Source organism: Chlamydomonas reinhardtii, chromosome 3 (assembly GCF_000002595.2).
Source record: "Chlamydomonas reinhardtii strain CC-503 cw92 mt+ chromosome 3, whole genome shotgun sequence".
Classification (NCBI taxonomy): Eukaryota; Viridiplantae; Chlorophyta; class Chlorophyceae; order Chlamydomonadales; family Chlamydomonadaceae; genus Chlamydomonas; species Chlamydomonas reinhardtii.
The window spans coordinates 7,850,226-7,867,185 of NC_057006.1; the positions used below are offsets into that span (position 1 = coordinate 7,850,226).

Genomic DNA, 16,960 nt, shown 5'->3' on the forward strand with positions numbered 1-16,960 from the left:
AAAAACCTCTATGCACTACCTTTGTCTTCATCAAGTTGTCAAAGCAACCGCTTGGCTTTCCGCGAATCCTCGCTTGTCAAACGATTGCTGCAAAGAATTCTACACAAGGCGAACCGGCTCACCAGAATCAATAACCAGAGATGGCAGCAGATCGCGATGGCAGTTAAACCTTAACGCTTGTATTTCGCGCGCATTTTAGTCCCGCCATGCCCGCACCTTTCGCTGCTCTCGCTGCCCTTTCTGGGCGACGGCGGCTTCTCAATCTCATAGAGACTGTACCGGAGCAACCCGAGGAGGACAAGGAGCAGCAACCCAAGGAGGAGACAAATTGGAAGTCGATCGCACAACAAGGCGCGCAGCCAGAAGCCCTCTCCGAGCCAGCGCCCTGCGCGCTGGGACCATCACAGCTGCGTGCAGTAACCACGCTTCGCCGCCACCACCCAACTGCACTCGCGCCCGTGCTAGACGCTGCAAGCCGTGCGAAACACACCTCAGCTCTCGTGCGCGCCGCTGAGGCCTCCGCAGGCTCCGCCGCTGCCTCCTCTTCCAGCGGAGGGGGCGCTGGGCCGGCGCCATCAGGGTCGGGCGCTGCTTCTCAGCCAGTGGCAGGCCTTAGCAGCCGCCCCCCAGCCGTCGCACAGCGGCTGCCATGGGCGCACCTGCGCGCCCGCGAGCAGGAGGAGGCGGCGTCCACAGCGAAGCTGGTGGAGCCTACCCACGCTAAGGACTACATCACCGACATACTGAAGCATTTTCCGGACATCCTCAACGACGGCACGTATCAGGGCACCACCACCGCCGCCAGCACCCCCAGCGCCCTGGCAGGCTACCCTCTCCCGCACATGCCCACGCTCCGCCCCGCCGGCGCCATCCCCACCTCGGGTTCCGAGTTCGGCAAGGCTGCGGCCGCCATGGCGGCGCAAGCCGCTTCAAGCCAGCAGCAGCTTCTGGCAGCGGCCGCGGCCCGCAGCGGCGGCGGCAACGCCATGTCTCACCCGGGGCTGCTCAGGTGGCGGGGTGGGGAGGCTGGGCTTGGGCTGGGTGAGGCGGACTTTCCTGGATTCAGCACCGCCGAGCACGGCAAGAGCCGCCCTGGGGACAAGCACAGGATCTGGGGCAGCGGCCGTGACCTGTTCGCAGTGGCTAGCGACGCGGACTCGGACGACTCGGACAAAACTGTGGACTACGGGCAGCGGAAGCAGTGGGAGCGTCTCGAGGCTGGGCCGGATGCGGATCCATTTGAAGCGGGCCTGGGTTTGAATCTGGATACAAAATGGGATCCGGATTTTGATATAGAGCAGGGGCAGGGGCTGGGCCGGGTGCCTGGGGGTCGTCCGGGCACTGGCGCTGTGCCCAGCTGGCGGACCTACGGCGCCGCCCCCATCGGCGGCGACGAGCGGCAGCAGCCATGGGCGGCGGCAGCGGTTGAGCGGCTGGAGCGGCGGGCGCAGGAGGGACTGAGCGGGCCGGTGGCGGCCCTGGTGCCACATGCGCAGCGCGTACGGCGTCGGCTGCTTGGCGGCACCATCGATGCCGGCGGCGAGCCTGCGGGGACAGCGGCAGGGGCGGCAGCAGCGGCGGGGGCAGCAGCAGCGGAGGCGGGTGGGTTGGAGATTGAGGACGATCCCTACGGACAGCAGGCGGCGGTGCACCTTGCCCAGGCCCGGGCGGACATGGCGGCTAGGGAAGCGCTGGCGGGTTGCAGCGCGCGGGCGTCACAACAGCAGGCGTACGTGCAGGGCCGAGCGGCGGCTCTGCGGGATGCACAGGCGAGCCGCGCGGCGGCGGACGCCCGCCGTGCAACGGACGCGATGAAGGGGCGCTGCGGCCTGTCCGCGGCCGCTTACTTTGATTATATCTGTATCAGCAGCAACGCAGCGCTCGCCAGTGGTCATAACAGTTCACTTTTTGGACAACTCGGGATGAACCTGACATCTCACGCGGCCGGGCTGCTGATGACAGCTAAGGCTGGGCTGAACAGCCTTTGCGAGGGCGTTGTGAGCTCGGCTGACCCAGATGACGCCCGCCGGAATCCAAAGCAGCGGGCGGCTACATGGTGGTTGGAGCAGCACTTGCAGCACTTGAAGCTGTGGTTGGACCTCCTGGCCTTCGCAAAGTCGGACGCCGAGGCAGAGGCCACTGCTGGATGGGCGGCCCCAGGCGATACCGGCGAGGCAGCGGCAGTGCAAGAGGTGGGTGTGACGCCGGCAGTGTAATGCGGCACGCGGCACTGCGGGATGCCGACGTCGTTCGGATCCTAGCGCTTGCTGTTCTGTTTGCACGCAAGTCGGCTCTTTTCCAGTGCGTGCGCAGCCGTTTCTGCCTGCGAATCCCTCTTATTGCCTGTGTGTTTCCTGCCTGCGACAGGTGCTAGCAGCCGCAACTCTGGGCCTGGAGTTTCTAGTTGACAGTCAAGCGGCGGTCGCGCAAGAAGGCAGCTACTGGCAGGCCGGCTGCTTGCCTGTAGATGCGGGCCTGGGCGGTGACGGCGGAGAGGACGGCTTCGGAGGCTATGGCGGCGGCGGCGGCAAGAGTGGCAGCGGGCAGGGTCTCGGCGCGCGGGGCGTGCTGGGTGTGCCGCACCCGCTGGCGTGCGCATTCCTGCCGTTGTTGCTGCTAGCGATGCAGGAGGCAGCTAACGAGGTGGGTTTGGGTGCCTGCTGCATCACAGCATCAGGGAGCGGCGGGGCGTAGACAGCGCGGGGCAGCGCCAGAGGTTTGTGACGGTCTGCTCGCTGTCATACGGTACACAACCACAGTCACCACAATGCCCTTGCATTACTTCGCACGACATGGTCCCAGCTTGGCTCACCCCATTTGCTGCTTGTATCGCCACCATATCCTTGCATAGGACTTTCAACCCGAGGCGAGGACGCTGCTTTTTGGCGGCCTATCTCCCGTGCCCCTCTACTACCTGCTCGCGTACGGCCCTACATCGGCGGCGGCGCTGTCCGTACCGCCGCCCAGCTCCGTCGGAGACGCCGCCATGGCGGCGCCGCTGCAGGTGCCGCGGCGGTACACGGAGCCGCACCTGGCGTTCTTGGCTGCCGTACTGCGGGAGCCGCAGCACGTGCGGCCGTACGCTCTGGCGCTGACCCGGCTGCGGATTGTCGTACAGCGGCGTGGCAACCCGGCGCCACTGGCTGAGGAGGCGCTGTGCCTGTTCCTGGGCGCAGACGCAGCTGGCAGTAGCGGCAGCAATGGCAGCAGCGGCAACGGTGACTACGGCTGTATCAATAGCGCCGGGGACGCGCGGCCTTGCCGCCCTACCCGGCGCGTGCTCGATCTGGGGGCCGGGCAGCCCAAACCCAAGCCACTGCTGGGCTCGGGGCATCGGGACCAGCTGCCAGACCTGCCGCTTGCGGCCGGCGTTCCCACGCCCGCGCTGCTCCCCGACCAGCCCGGTGCGCCCTCGATGAGTGTGGTGCTCCCCATGCGTGCGCACCAGCCGCGCATGCTGCTGGACTGCGTGTGGGGCGCGCGTGTCAGCCGCCTGCCCACCGGCGGGCCGCGAGAAGCTCTGCCGGCCATCCGCCGCATACTGTACGGCCCGGAGCCTTCAGCCGACGCCGTGTCCAGCGTGGCTCCCAGCGCCACGCTGCCGGGCCCCAGCTGGGTCGAGCCAATGCAGCAGTTGAATCTGCTGGATCTGGATCCACAGCCGTCGCCGTCGACCCGCGAGTCCGCCAGCATGTGTGCGGCGCTGCAGCTGGCGGTGCAGGTGCACCAGGGCTTCAGCTCCGGTGAAATGGCGTGGCCCAAGCGCGACCGCAGCGGCGAAGAGCTCGATGAGCTGCTGGGCTCGACTCGGGCGCCGCGGGAGGCGAGGGCGGAGGCGGCGATCAGGCTCACGGAGGCAGTAGTGCGGAGGGTGGTGGGCGCGCCGCGTGCGGAGGCGGTGGCGGCTACTTACAGCGGCTGGGTGGCGTCGGGCGCGTCACCGGAGCAGCGGCTCGCGTGCGAGCGCGTATTGGCGCGGTCCCTACTGCCTCCGGCGGCGCCGGCCGCCACCGCAGCCGCTGTGGCCACTCCTGCCCTGCCGGGCGGCGGCGGCGGCAGCGGCAGCGGCGGCGGCGCCGGTGCAAACCACCTGGCGGGGTTCAACGGCGTGTTGGGCCAGCTGCGCCCGTCGCTGCTCGGTGCGCTGCCGGGGAGCTGGGGCTCGCTGGCGAAGCAGGCGGCGCTCATGGCGGCCGGCCCGCCTCCCTCGCTGCAAAGCATGCTCGGCGCGTTGATGGATCTGGCAGGCGCGGCGGGAGGTGGCTTGGATACCGACAAGCTGGTGGAGCTCCTTGCCGGGGGCATGGACAAGAAGGGGCAGTATGAGCAGCTGAACGAGGTGAGAAGCGGGTCGTGTGTGCCGTGTGTGCTAGAAGAGGATGTGGGTGTGAGAGGATAGCACGGCACGGGCTGACGCGAGCATGGCACGGGCACACAGGGCAAGGTCCGTAGTGGCGTGTCGGGTTTGTGCCGGGTACGCCGCGTGCACGATGCGCCTCACGGCCTGCCTGGTTCGCTCACAACGCCGCCGCACACAGGTGGCTGGTCTGGCGCTGCTGGGTCTGGTGGCGCTCATGCCGCTGGTGTCTGGTCTGCCGGACAGCTGCCTGAAGCTGACGGCTGTGGTGGCGTCGGGCGCGGAGGTGAAGCTGCGCGGCGCTACCGCCCTGCACGTGAGTACGGCAAGGCACGGCACGGGTCCCCCCGCGAGCGATCGCAGAACAAGGGGCTCACAGAGCGTGCCTGCGTGCCTGCTTCCGGTAGTCCGCAGAACTGTGCAGTGAAGAGCCAGCAAGTAGGGCAGGCTGGCTTGGAGGTTGGAGTTGAAGGTTGGAGGTTGGCGGTCAGGCAGGGGTGGGCGCCTCCTGGCGGTGACTGCCCTTGCTGCGCACGTGCGACGCGCCTGCCTTCCCACGACCTCAAGTATCGTGCGCCCTCCTTTTGTTTCCACACGGCCACACGCACCGCGCAGGCCTTCATCACAGGCACGGGCTACGGCGTGTCGGACTGGCTGCACCGCATTGACGGCCTGCCGGCCCTCGCCCACGCCGCCCTCACCGCCTTCTCGCTCTTCGCCTTCGTGCCTTCGCCGCTGCTGCTGCCTCCCGAGCCCGAAATCATGGGCCCCTTCTGCAGCCCCGGTTGCCAGAACCCGGTGGCTCCGCCCATGCCGGCTTCGGCACCGGTAGCAGGGCCGCTGCAGCCGCCGGCCTCCAGTAACCCTGCGGTCCAAGAGCGGCTGGCGGCGGCGGCGGAGCAGCTGTACGCCATGTGGTGCACGGCGCCAGAGGTGGCGGTGGCGCTGGCGGAGTGCGGCCGTCTCGCACAGGAGGAGAGAGTGACGGCTGCAGAGAGCGGCGACGCGGCTGCGGGCGGCGGCGTTGCGATCAACAGCAGCGTCACCGTCGGCGGCGGCGGTGGCAGTGCAGGCCGCAGCATCACAGTAGCGCGTCAGGCGGTGGCTTTTGCGGCAATCCGCTGGCTGACACGCGGGCAGAACATATTGTATGACGACCACAACGACGATGAAGAGTATGACATGGATGACTTCGAGAGTGACTCGGACGACGACGACGATGATGACGACGTCTTCTCAGCGGCTCGCGCCGTCGGAGCGGCTGGAGCAGAGGCGTGGAAGGAGGCGGCGCAGCAGGGGCAGGCCAACGCATTGATGGAGCGCATGTGGGGTGTTGGCGGCGCCGGAGGCGGTGGTGCAGATGACGGCACCACCAGCGGCGCCAGCATCAGCTGGCTGCAGCACCCCTTGATCCCGCCGCCACCGCCACTGCCGCCGCCGCTGCCGCCGCCGCCGCCGCGTCCTATGAGCCGGCAGCTCCAGCCTCAGCCCGGCCTGAGGCGGGGGCTGTGGACGGCCTCCACCTCCGTGCCGGACCTGGTCGACCAAGTGCTGCTGCCCATCGTGGCCCTGAGCCCCTTCGCCACCGATTGCTACAGGCTGGTATTGACGGCCAAAAACGCCGCCAAGGACGCAATCAGAGCGGCCAGGGTGGAGCCTGACGATAAGGCGAAGGCGCTCGCAGCCAGGGCGGCGGAGCAAGCACTGGCGGCGGCGGAGAAGGCGGCGGCGGCGGAGGCATTGGCGACAATGCCGGCGGCGCTGCCGGAGGTGACGGTGGCGGGCGCCGCACAGGTGGCGGCGATGCTGCTGTTCCTTGGGGAAACGATTTGCAGACCCTACGGCTTCACCTTCTACCTGGAGCCAGCTGACAGCAGTAGCAGCAGTGCCGCCGGCAACGCCGCCGGAAGCAGCAGCGGCGCGCTGCGGTTCTGGGGCTTTAAAACGCGGCGTGTGCCTGTTCAGATTAAGAAGGACACCTGGATGCCTGGCACGCTGTTGTGGGACCGGATCAAGGCCCATGAGATTCTCATTCGCTCCGAGGCCATGAAGTGGGTGCAACGGGGCCGTGCGGGGCTTGCCACAGGTTGCAAGGGGCAGGGTAAAGGGAATAATGGAGGGCGGTTTACGGGCACGTGGACGTGGTGACATTGGGGCGCGCGCGTTCAGTCACCATCCAGAAGCTCGCGCGTGCCGTTGAAACTGCTGTTCAACCACCGGCCATGTTGCCCCAGGCCCGCCGACTTCCTACGCTCTGTACGGCAACAGCTGGTCAAGAAGCAGCAGGGCGCGGTGCGGGTGATCGCCTACGGCATGACCGGCATTGCACACGCCATGCAGCTTTGTGCCAAGGTGAGGAAGGGCGCCAAGGGGCGGGGCTGCCGCGGCGGATGATGCGGTACGGCAGCCGAGACGCGTTGGCGACACCTCCTGAGCGTCTGGCATACGTGTTGTGCATGTGGCCAGCAAGGCCGGGCTTGATGGGGGTGCTGTTGTACGTGAGCACCCTGGTCCCAGCCCAGGGCGTGCCGCTGCGCCCCGGCTCCGGCCCCGGATCATACATTCATACCCTGGGCCCGGCCCCGGCCCGCACCGCCTGCATCTGGTCAGGCCCGTGATCCGCGCGCCCCGCAGGTACGTGCCGACGTGCAGAAGGAGGGCAAGCTCGACGTCCTCGTCGCCATCGTACAGTACAACGTCGAGGGAGATGCGCAGCAGCGGCCAGAAAAAGGACCGGCCGGAGGCAACAGCAACAGCTCCGACGGCCAGGCCAGCGTCGACGCTGGCAACCGCTGCATAACAGCGGCGGCGGAGCTGATCAGAGCTGCGCACGCCAGCCATAATGCTTTTGGTTCACTGACTCAGGTGGCGGAGGGCCGCGAAGGAATGTGGTCGCACGCACGCGCGTGGGATGCCGTGGGTGGCTCGATGCTGAACAACGCCAAGGAACAGCGCACAAAAACAGAGGCGCGGCTGCAGGAGTTCATCAGCGCGATTGGCAGCGACACAGGCGCACTGGAGCGCTTTTCCATGGAGCTGCTGCTTCTGGAGGCCCCGCTAGGGGCGGGGCCGGGGGCGGGGGCGGGGTCGAAGGCGAAGTCAGCTGCGTCAGCGGCACCGGCGCTCCCGCGGTGGGAGGTGCTGCAGACACCGTCTAGCTCGTTGCAAAAGAAGGGGGACAAGAAGAAGAAGCCGCGATGAACGTCACGATAGCCACACGCGGTCGCTGCATTCGCCTTTTTAGCGCTTTCCGCACTCAGGGGCGACTTGGCTGGGGCCCTGTGCAGTATGATCCAGGCGGATGCTCAAACAACAACCAGGCCACAACGCGGAGCAGGATGTCCAACCCGACGAGATAGTACTGTACGTGAGGGAGCCGGAAATGTTGGCAATTGAATGTCCGAGCTGGTAATCTTGAGAATGCGCGGGTTGGCAAGTGGCGGGATGAGCGTGTGTGTGTATGTGTGTGTGCTTGTGCCGGGCAAGCGGTGTGCGTACGGGCGCTTGTGCGCGGGTACTGTACTGGGGCTGGCAGCTGTTGGGGCTGGTAGCTGCCGAACCGTGTGGGTCATGGGTTTCAGTCTTGCACTAGCAGGGAGTGGTCAGGGCTGTGGCTGCGGCCTGATGCTGGTTCCATAGCTTCATGGAACTGGTGAGGCCCTGGACAAGGAAGTATGGCAGTAAATGGTACAGCGCCTGGCAGGTCAGCGCGGAACCTGCCCTGACCGGAACGGTGTAAAAGGGCTAGGATTAACGAATCCGCCCCGCCCGAACAGCTCCTCACACCGCCACACACCTACCCTGGACGGCTTCACCTGGGCACCGCTCCCTCTCCTCTTATCGCAATCTGCGAGTGTCCTGTGATCCCGCAGTTCTCCGGCAGTCTCACCCACCGCTGCGGCCATAACAGCCATGAGACACAGCCACTAGCACCGCAGCGCTCAGGCTAACTCAGACACCATCATGCGAACATGCGCATCATGCGACATATCACCCGTTGGTATACAATCCGCCTTGCACCAATACCGTGTATGAGCTCTACAGCACGGATATGGGGCGTACCATGCACACCAGAAGCGTCAGCAGATAGGGCACACCCCTGGTGATCCCCCATTCGTAGTGACAAGCACTGAACGCAGGCCCAGGCAGGCCCCTTGCAACATGCCTCGCTAAGCGCGCACGCACGAGCACCTTAACCGCCTCGCCTCGCCTACACACACGGGCCGCTGCACCCGTCACGCATCAGGTGCGTCGTGCCCATCCTTGCGCCTTGTCATACACAACACGCAGAGCCTTCAAGACACCACCACCCGGCCTCGCGGGATTCAGGTACCAGCACCCGCGGCCCCCGGCTGCGGCGCGGCCGGACTGACAAAGGCGAGAATCCCACTGTAGCAGCCGCCTGTACATCCGTCAATTTGCACCTCTTTTCGGTGCATGCCGAGCGCTCGCCGCACCGCACCTTCACGCCACACCACCACCTACGCCACGCCTGCCTCCCGCCAAACACTTGTCGGTGCATCGCGTTTAAAGGCAATCGCGCTGTCACAGCCCCCACGTCAGCGCACATGCATTATATGAATGTTGTGGGTAGCGTCAAAGGAAAACGGTACATGCATGGATGCCATGTAAGACGCCGTACAGTTTCATTCCGTGCGTAGCGTCATCCCTGCCCAACACGATTGACTCATCGCCGTATCGCTGTGCACGTCATTACCCTCGCTCTTGCTCGCCTTTCATGGCGTACCAAGAGATAATTTGCCCCCGCCCTGCATTGTATGTACCATAACATTCGAAGCCTACTATACATGTCCCACAACCTGCCAGCACAAGGCACGCCCCCTCGATCGCGCGTGTGCGCCTCCCTACCTGCGCACGCCGGCACGTCCGTAGCCGGCAGCACTGCGTTTTCCCAGACCCCATTTCATTGGACGGCGTAGACGAGGAGGAGCGCAGCATAGGCGCTTGCCACCACACACAAGTACTTGAAAGATGGAAACCGTTTAGCAGCTAGAAGACGCATTGGTAGACCCGCGCATGTATGATAAGTATGATTGCGTGTGAATGCACTTAACAAGTAGCATCCGTGCGATGGTACCCGACTTAACCCGTCGGACCTCGAGATGAAGCCACACCCGTATTCCGAGTCCTGGCTGAACCCCATGTGAGCAAGTGACTATGGCTTCCATAGACCGCTACCCCCCTGCTTTGTTGAAAATGGGGACCAGTTTGCTGGGCTTGGGCAAACGAATCCCGCCGCATTTCTTTGCCCCACCTATGCGCACGCATGCTCTGCTCCAGCCTGCTTCACCTGCCTTGCAGCAGAACAAAGCTCAAGTCTCCGCTCCCTCAAGCAAAGCCTTCCAATACCGCACCCTAGGACACGCCCTAACCGCAGCCGGCCTCAATGCCCCAGCCACGTTCCCACAGGCCCACCTGCACGGCCCTTCTCAAGGCCGCACACACCGGCTCAAGGCCCTAGGGAAGCCGGCGGCAGCGAGTAGGTCGACAGCCCAGCCCGCCGCTCCGCTGCGTCCGCCGCCGCCAGCGCCGAACCCAGCACACGTGAGCTCACCGCCCGACTCAGCTGCCGCAGCTCGCGCGCATCCGCCAGCAACGCCGCAGCGGACCTACTGCCCGTTGCCGCGGCGGCGGCGACGGCGCTCCCGCCGCCGGAGACGGCGCCGTCAGGCGCTGCGGCAGCGGCAGCGGTGGTGGTGCCATGGGCGCTGAATGCATGACTACTGCCGCTGTACCTGTAGCCGTTTACACCGAAGCCCGTGTAGTGGGGTGACGCGGATGGCGACACGGGCGCGCCGCCCATGGTGCGGAGGTGCTTGCCGCTGCGGCCACCGCGCAGCGGCGGTGCCGGCGGCGGCGCCGGCGGCGGTGACACCAGCCCCGCCATCCACAGCTCGGCGCCCGCAGCTGAGGGCGACGCCAGGGAAGTTGGTGCCGCAGCGGTGCGCGGCGGCGCCGGCACCTCCGCGCCGCTTTGAAAGAAGCCCACCGCGCCGCTGCCGGAGCGGCGCGGTGAGGGCTGCATAGCATGCTTGCGGCTCGGGGATCGCAATGCCCAGCCCTTGCCCTCCACACCTAGCAGCGGCAGTGGCGAAGACACCACCGCCGGCGGGGCCGCTACGGGAGCCGGCAGTTGCGCCGCCGCCGATGCGGCTGCCGCTGTCATTTCTTCCTTGGTGTCCGTGAACAGGGAGTGGGCGGGCGCACGAGGGCGCATGCCACCAAAGGAGCCTGAGCCGTCCGCGCTGGCCCGGTAAGAGGCGGCGCCAGCCAAGGGCAGCGCAGGCAGCTTTGTCTCGCTGGATGGCTGTTGGTGCAGCAACAGCTGTGGGTTTAGGTGGCTGCCGCGAGCAGCTAGCGGCGGCGGCGGCGACCAGCCAGCAGAGGCGGCGGCTGAAACGGCAACAATTCCGGCGTCCAGGGACATAGCGGCGAGGCTGCCAGCACCAGACACACGAGGCCGTCGCCGATCTCCGGGGCCCGGTGCCGCCGGCCTGGCGTCGTCAGCCGCCGGCGGCCGGTAGCCGTCCGTCGCGCGCCGCTGTCGTAGCCTGGGGCTATTGCCTACAAGCGGGGCAGCATCAGCAGCGGGGTCTGCCGCCGCCGCTGTCGAGAGCGCGTGACTCAGGCCCAGGGCGGCCTGCTCGGCGCCGCCAGTGTCCATGCTTGCTGCGCCCGCCAGGCTCGGCCGCGCACGGCTGCGCCCGCCGCCGCTGCCCATGACGATGCCGTCACCGGTGCTGATGATGCTCCCCACGCCGTTGATGCTGATGCGGTGCAACCGTGACGCCATGCGGGCGCAGGTGTTGGTGGGCGCGGCGCCGGCGCTGGACCGCGCGGCAAGGTATGACGACAGTAGCGAGCCGGAGACGGGGTCAGCCTCAGAGGCCGCCGCCGCCTCGCCCTCAGCTGCAGCTGCAGCTGCGACTGCCGTGTGCAGGGAGTACTGCTGCCCGGAGAAAGGGCTCGCGTAGTCAGTAGCGAGCGGTGCCGGCTGTAAGGCAGCGCTGCCGCCGTCGGCTGCTTGAGCCCGCTGGGAAGCTAATGCCACCGTCGTGACGCTGTGGTTCTTGTCTAGAAGCATCGCGCCGGCCGCAAAGGATTGGTCGCCGGCGGCGCGGCGTCTGCGGCCCGGCTCCGCATCTGACGCTGGTGGGAACGGCGAGGGGGCGACGCGTGGCCCCGGGCCACTCGGCGACGCCAGGGCGTCGCGCACAACGTCCGCGTCTGACCACTCAATCGTCTTCAGACCCCGGGGGCTGTAACAGCTGTCGTCATCTCGCGATCCGCAGTGCGAGCCTGTGCCTTCTGTGTTGTCGACGCTTGGCAGACCAACTTTGAAGGGCATCGGCACCTGAACACCCCGGCCCGGGGAAGCTCGCAGCCGCTGGCACAGCGTGCCAGGAAGGTCCGACAAGCCTGTAATGTACACCAGTATATGCATTTGATATTAAACCTGCAATGCAGTGTCCGCTCCAGGCAAGCCGAACACTGTGCGGGTTGACCCCTAGCGCCCTGCGCCATTTCCTTCCAGAGCGCGCTACCAGGACAATGCGGCGCATTCATTCACTACATGAACACGACCCGACCAGCACAAAACGTTGTGTTGGCCAGGCAAGGGCAAGGGACTTCCGTCTCACCGTCCTCAGGGCCCCCGACGAAAGTTATTGCCTTTGAAACTTCAAGCGGCGCTTACGCCTGTCGGTACTGGTACTGGCCGCCAGCTAATGTTCTCTTGTAGATACTGGTAGAATGAATTCCCACTCGCGTGCACAAGAGCATACCCAACTCCTCGACGCCCAAACATAGCACGAAATCATATAGTGCGATGTATCGTATAGCATGACCCCCACGGTGTGGCGAGCAGGCCAGGTTGTACTGGCCGTGTTGTGTGCGCGTCATGGCCGCCGAGTGGCTCCAGGCTCCGGCGCCCCTGTCTCTCCTGCAGTCCGCCCGATATCCCTGCCGACCAGCCCCCAAGCCGCACATGCGTCATAAACACTTTGTCCTGACCAGTGAGTGCTACAACTGGCCTAAATTGAGGAAGTGTCCTCGAAACCGCCGCGGAAAACTACGTAGCAGTGTAGCACCCGCGGTGGCATGTTCAGGCTGGCTTCCGGTGTCTAAGCATGCTTGCAGCTTTCCTGTCGGACCACAACGGACAACGCATGGCGGCAAGCCTTAGACTGCTTTTAGCGCCTTACACATATACACACACACACACACACACACACACACACACACACACACACACACACACACACACACACACACAAAACGCCTGGACGACAAATACGCTGAACTGCTGGCTCACTTCCCTCACCTGTACTACCGCGACCGTGTTGCCCTCACCGCGGCACGCACTGCCCACAACAACGCCGGCCCGCCCCCTGCCGGTGCTGCGCATGCCGGCCCCCCTGCGGCCCCTCCCCCGCCTGGCACCCTCAACGAAGTTACACGGCGGTATTTCATCCAGCAACCAGCCAGCCCCCACGCGGTCGCACTGCCTCGCCGGCGCGCTGGCACCATCATGCGACCGTGACCGCTCCCGTGGAGCCCGCCGCGCCTCGACGCCCCCTACCGATCCGCGGACCTCTGGACGTCCAGCCCAGGCACCGCACTATCAGGGGGGTGTTTGGGTTGCCTGAGTGCACGTGTGGGGGGGGGTTTGTTGTACTTGCTTGTGTTTCTGTTGGTGAGCCTTTGCGCGACCCGGGCTGGCGGGGTGTGTGGGTGTGCGGTCCTTGCTGGTGGGCGGGTAACGTAGCCAATCCCGGTGTCGGGGGCGGCTCATTTCGGGCTCCCGCCGGTCTGTGGGGGTGTCTCCTGTGGTCTGAGGGGTCTGCGGTTTGTGAGGGTTTGCTCGTTGGTGGGCGTGTCGGGAGCGTGGGCCTTGTCGCTGCGCCTTGGTCTGGGGTCTCGTGTAGCCGCCGTCGCGCGCACCGCTGTAACGCCGCGGTCTGCCAACCTGCCTGTCCCGCCCGCGCACCAAGCCTGCCCCAACCACCGACGCGGCCACTGCGGCCGCGAGCATGCCTAGCCTCGGTGCCGCCATGGAGTGGGGAGCGGGAGGCCAGCTCCCGCCAGCCCATGGCGTCACACGCACACACACCAGCCTGTGTCTGACACTTGCGCACACATGCGGGATACGGGTTATGCGCGGGTTCGGGGGTGACAGGCACACGCCCTTTTCTGCCAGCCGAGTCAGCCCGGCCCAGCGTCTCTGCAGCCGCCGCCCGCCATGCGCCCCATGCAGTCGGGCGCTATTTGCAGCCGTGCGGCCCCAGACTCGTTCCCTTTCACGGGCATAGTTAGTGGGTGGGCTTTGGGACGCGTGTTAGGACATTAGATAGCTTGCTTGCTGCACGCCGCCCTCTTCCACCGCTGCCATTTCACATGTCCGTGACACTTCTGTGCTGCCGCCCAATGCCTTTCCATTCCCATGCTTATAGGTGAGCTCGACTACGACCAGCGGGCGGGAATACGGGAATTAGGCGTGCTGGGTAAACGTTGTTTAGCGCGCCCAGGGTGCGGAGCATGGACGCATACAGGTGCATCGCGGGGTCAGGCCGAATGGTCGCCCGTGGGGTTACAGGCTTATCGCGGGTAAGTATGACTACCTGGGTGACGGCAACCACGCGACGCTCGGTAAATTGGTAGGTATCAGTAAGTAACTCCGGCGTCGTCTGGGCGGGCTTTCGTTTCGTTTTTTAACACACACACACACACACACACACACACACGCACGCACACACACACACACAATGCCAACCCGCGGCGCTTCCTCACACTCTGGTTGTGTTTGTCTCGCAATCGCATTCGACTCGCCCGCCACTCATCCGTACATTCGGGCTTCCTTTTCTGCCTTGCCTCGCCCTGTTTTCGCCCCTGCTTGCCACTCTGTCGTTTGGCCACTGCTTTGCTGCATTCTGTCTGCATTTTCTCTGCGGTGCCTCTGGTGCTCATCCGTGGACGCTGGTCATCTTCCTGCAGGTGCGATGCGGCTCTGCCTCGCGAGTGTGGCGTTGCGGTGTGTCTGTGTGGTGCTATCGCCTGGCCGGGCGCCCGGAGCGTGAGGAATGCGCGTCAGCAAACTTCCAGCCAGCCAGCAACTTGTCGGTACAGTAACTCCGGCGTTCGACCAGCCATGCACTTCTACTCTGCCGCTGCAAATTGTGCGCCATTTGTTGGGTTCTGGGCGTCGGCTGCACCCTACGGGACCTCGCCAACCAGCCTGAACCCTGTCCCATCGCGCGCGCGCGCACACACACACACACACACACACACACACACACACACACACACACATGGAGGCGCTACTGGACAGCCTGTTCATCGGCGCCGACGTCGAACTCAACCAGCACGGATTGGACGAGGCCAAGCTGGACAACGCGATTGCCCTCGTGCAGCGCCAGGTGCGCGGCCTGCGAGCCGAGCACACGGCCCGCGCCCGCGCGGCACGCAAACACAGCTTGCTGCTGGATCAGCTGTCGGGCACCGTGCAGCAACTGACACAGCAGCTGAACACATTCGCGGTCGCGACAGCGGCCGTGCTGGAGGTGGAGACTGGCGGAGGGAAGGGCCTGGCCCCCAGTGCCGCATCGTCCGCAGCGGCGGCTGCAAGCCGCCCGGCGCCCCCGCCGGGCGGGCCCAAAGCCGCCGCTGCCCCACACGCTGCGCCTGCGGCAGGAGAGGCCGCGAGGCCGAACCCGCCGCAGCCGCAAGCGTGCACACACCTGCCGCCGCCGCCACGGGCGATGGCGGCCAACAAAATACTGCTTCGTGGCGCAAGCAGCGAGCAGGCGGAGGCGATGGCGCGCGGCGACTTCTCTGCTCTGGGCCTGGGAGAGGGCTCGATGGGCATGTATGAACGTCGGTGGCGGGCTAGCAACGCGGGTCGCGTTTGGAATGTGGAGGTAGTGGTGACCAGGGATCAGCGGGCGGCCTTCATCAGGGCTGCGGCGCAGATTAAACACACCGCAGGCGTGACGGTGGCCCCCTTCCTGACGCCGGAGGGGCGGGCAGCTAGGCGCGCGCGGCAAGCCCAGTTCGACAGCCTGGTGGAACGGGGTCTGCAGCCGTACTGGCGGGGCACGGACATCGTGACTGAGGAGGGGGACCGGCGCTGCGTACACCCCGTGCAGTAATGCACATGGCGGATAACTGAGAGGGGCGCGCACTGTGTGTGTTTTTAAGTCCAGCGGAACTTAGGCTTGTTGTGAATGCAGGGCTAGGGCACAGACGGTTTTGGTTATTGATCCTCTCTCTCACTTTGTGGCTGCCCTTAGGCATATTCTGCCCTGTGGGGAAGGGAAGGTAGCTAGTGCCGGCGGGGTGCTTGTTTTGCGGTTGCTGCGGCCACGTGCCGGACTTGGACGGTACATGACTTTTTGCTAGGCGAACAAACAATGCATAGTGGCCAGCTGCCGGCTCGCAGCAGTGTTGATATAGACGGAGGTGCGGCTCCTAGAGCCAAACCGACGTCTCACCAATATAGACGGAGATGCGGCTCTTAGGGCCAAATCAGTGTCTAACCACAATAGATGGAGGTGCGGCTCCTGTGGCCAAACTGACGTCTAACGCTACGCGTAGGCTTGGGAGACATGTACTGCCAGGCTAATGCGCAACAAACAAGGTGCTAATGCGCTCCTGGCACTAGCAACTATGGGTTGTCCGGATACACGATCACGTGATCTGATAAACAACTGTAAACCGTTGTTACACACACACACACACACACACACACACACACACACACACACACACACACACACACACACAGGGTCGGAGTGCGTTACCCTGTGGACTCCAGAGCTGTTTGCGCTCTGCCGGGGAAACGCCAGGTCACGGCAGCCCTCGATTGAGAGCCCTGTCGTTGGTTACCGTATACCAGATACACGATTCACGTGATCTGGCAGAATAACCGTGGAAACCGTAGTCACACACACACACACACACACACACACACACACACACACACACACACACACACACACGCACGCACACACACACACATAGCGGAGTGCTGTCGAAATGCGAACGCGAATGTGCGCGACACGAAGAGAAGTTGTAGTCGCTAGCACGCATAGAAGGCCGGTTAGCAGGAGGCGGTCACAGCAGACATGTTACCTCATCCAGACGGTAAACGCCACGGGCAATAGAGGAGCGCCGCCGACCCATCACTGATATAACCAGGTTGCGATGGCTAGGCTGTCGGACGGCTGGCGGGCTGGCGCGGAGCGGAGCTGCGGGGCGCGCGGCATCCGAAACCAACCTGGAAAACACCAGCGCCACCGTCGTCCAGCAGCACATGTGAGGGAGGGAGTGAGTGGAAGCGTAAGAAACCGGGAAGGAAGCAGCGGGCCAGACAGGAAGCAAAACAGCACAGCAAGTAACCGCGGGCTGGGCGGCTGGCTGTCGCTGCGGTTGGGGCTGGCGCGGGCTGGAACGGAACTATGGAGGCGGAGTGGACGGAGCGGAAAGCAAGTATGTAAATGGGGAGGAATGAATACGTGTGGCAATGCAAGTACTGGAATCGGGGAGGCCGCGTAATAGTGATGACAGCGCGATGGCTGCATGGCT

The 16,960-nt window shown here is 65.0% G+C and overlaps 3 protein-coding genes across 3 annotated transcripts; 2 read left to right on the forward strand and 1 right to left on the reverse strand.

Annotated features, from left to right (window-relative positions):
• The first annotated feature begins 14 nt into the window (after nt 1–14).
• On the forward strand, nt 15–7,996 carry CHLRE_03g202750v5 (uncharacterized protein). Its single transcript, XM_043061403.1, has 7 exons — nt 15–2,192; nt 2,368–2,643; nt 2,852–4,339; nt 4,539–4,673; nt 4,973–6,408; nt 6,592–6,709; nt 6,992–7,996. Exons 1-7 carry the CDS (start codon nt 207–209, stop codon nt 7,556–7,558), a joined length of 6,006 nt encoding a protein of 2,001 aa, XP_042926537.1. The 5' UTR covers nt 15–206; the 3' UTR covers nt 7,559–7,996.
• Nucleotides 7,997–7,998: 2 nt separating this feature from the next.
• Nucleotides 7,999–12,214, reverse strand: CHLRE_03g202700v5 (uncharacterized protein). Its single transcript, XM_043061402.1, has 2 exons — nt 12,019–12,214; nt 7,999–11,797 (listed from the first exon to the last, which is right to left on the reverse strand). Exon 2 carries the CDS (start codon nt 11,724–11,726, stop codon nt 9,828–9,830), a length of 1,899 nt encoding a protein of 632 aa, XP_042926538.1. The 5' UTR covers nt 11,727–11,797; nt 12,019–12,214; the 3' UTR covers nt 7,999–9,827.
• A 2,020-nt stretch (nt 12,215–14,234) lies between these two features.
• CHLRE_03g202650v5 (uncharacterized protein) lies at nt 14,235–16,101 on the forward strand. The gene is made up of 2 exons (XM_043061400.1): nt 14,235–14,408; nt 14,706–16,101. Exons 1-2 carry the CDS (start codon nt 14,377–14,379, stop codon nt 15,523–15,525), a joined length of 852 nt encoding a protein of 283 aa, XP_042926539.1. The 5' UTR covers nt 14,235–14,376; the 3' UTR covers nt 15,526–16,101.
• Nucleotides 16,102–16,960: the final 859 nt, after the last annotated feature.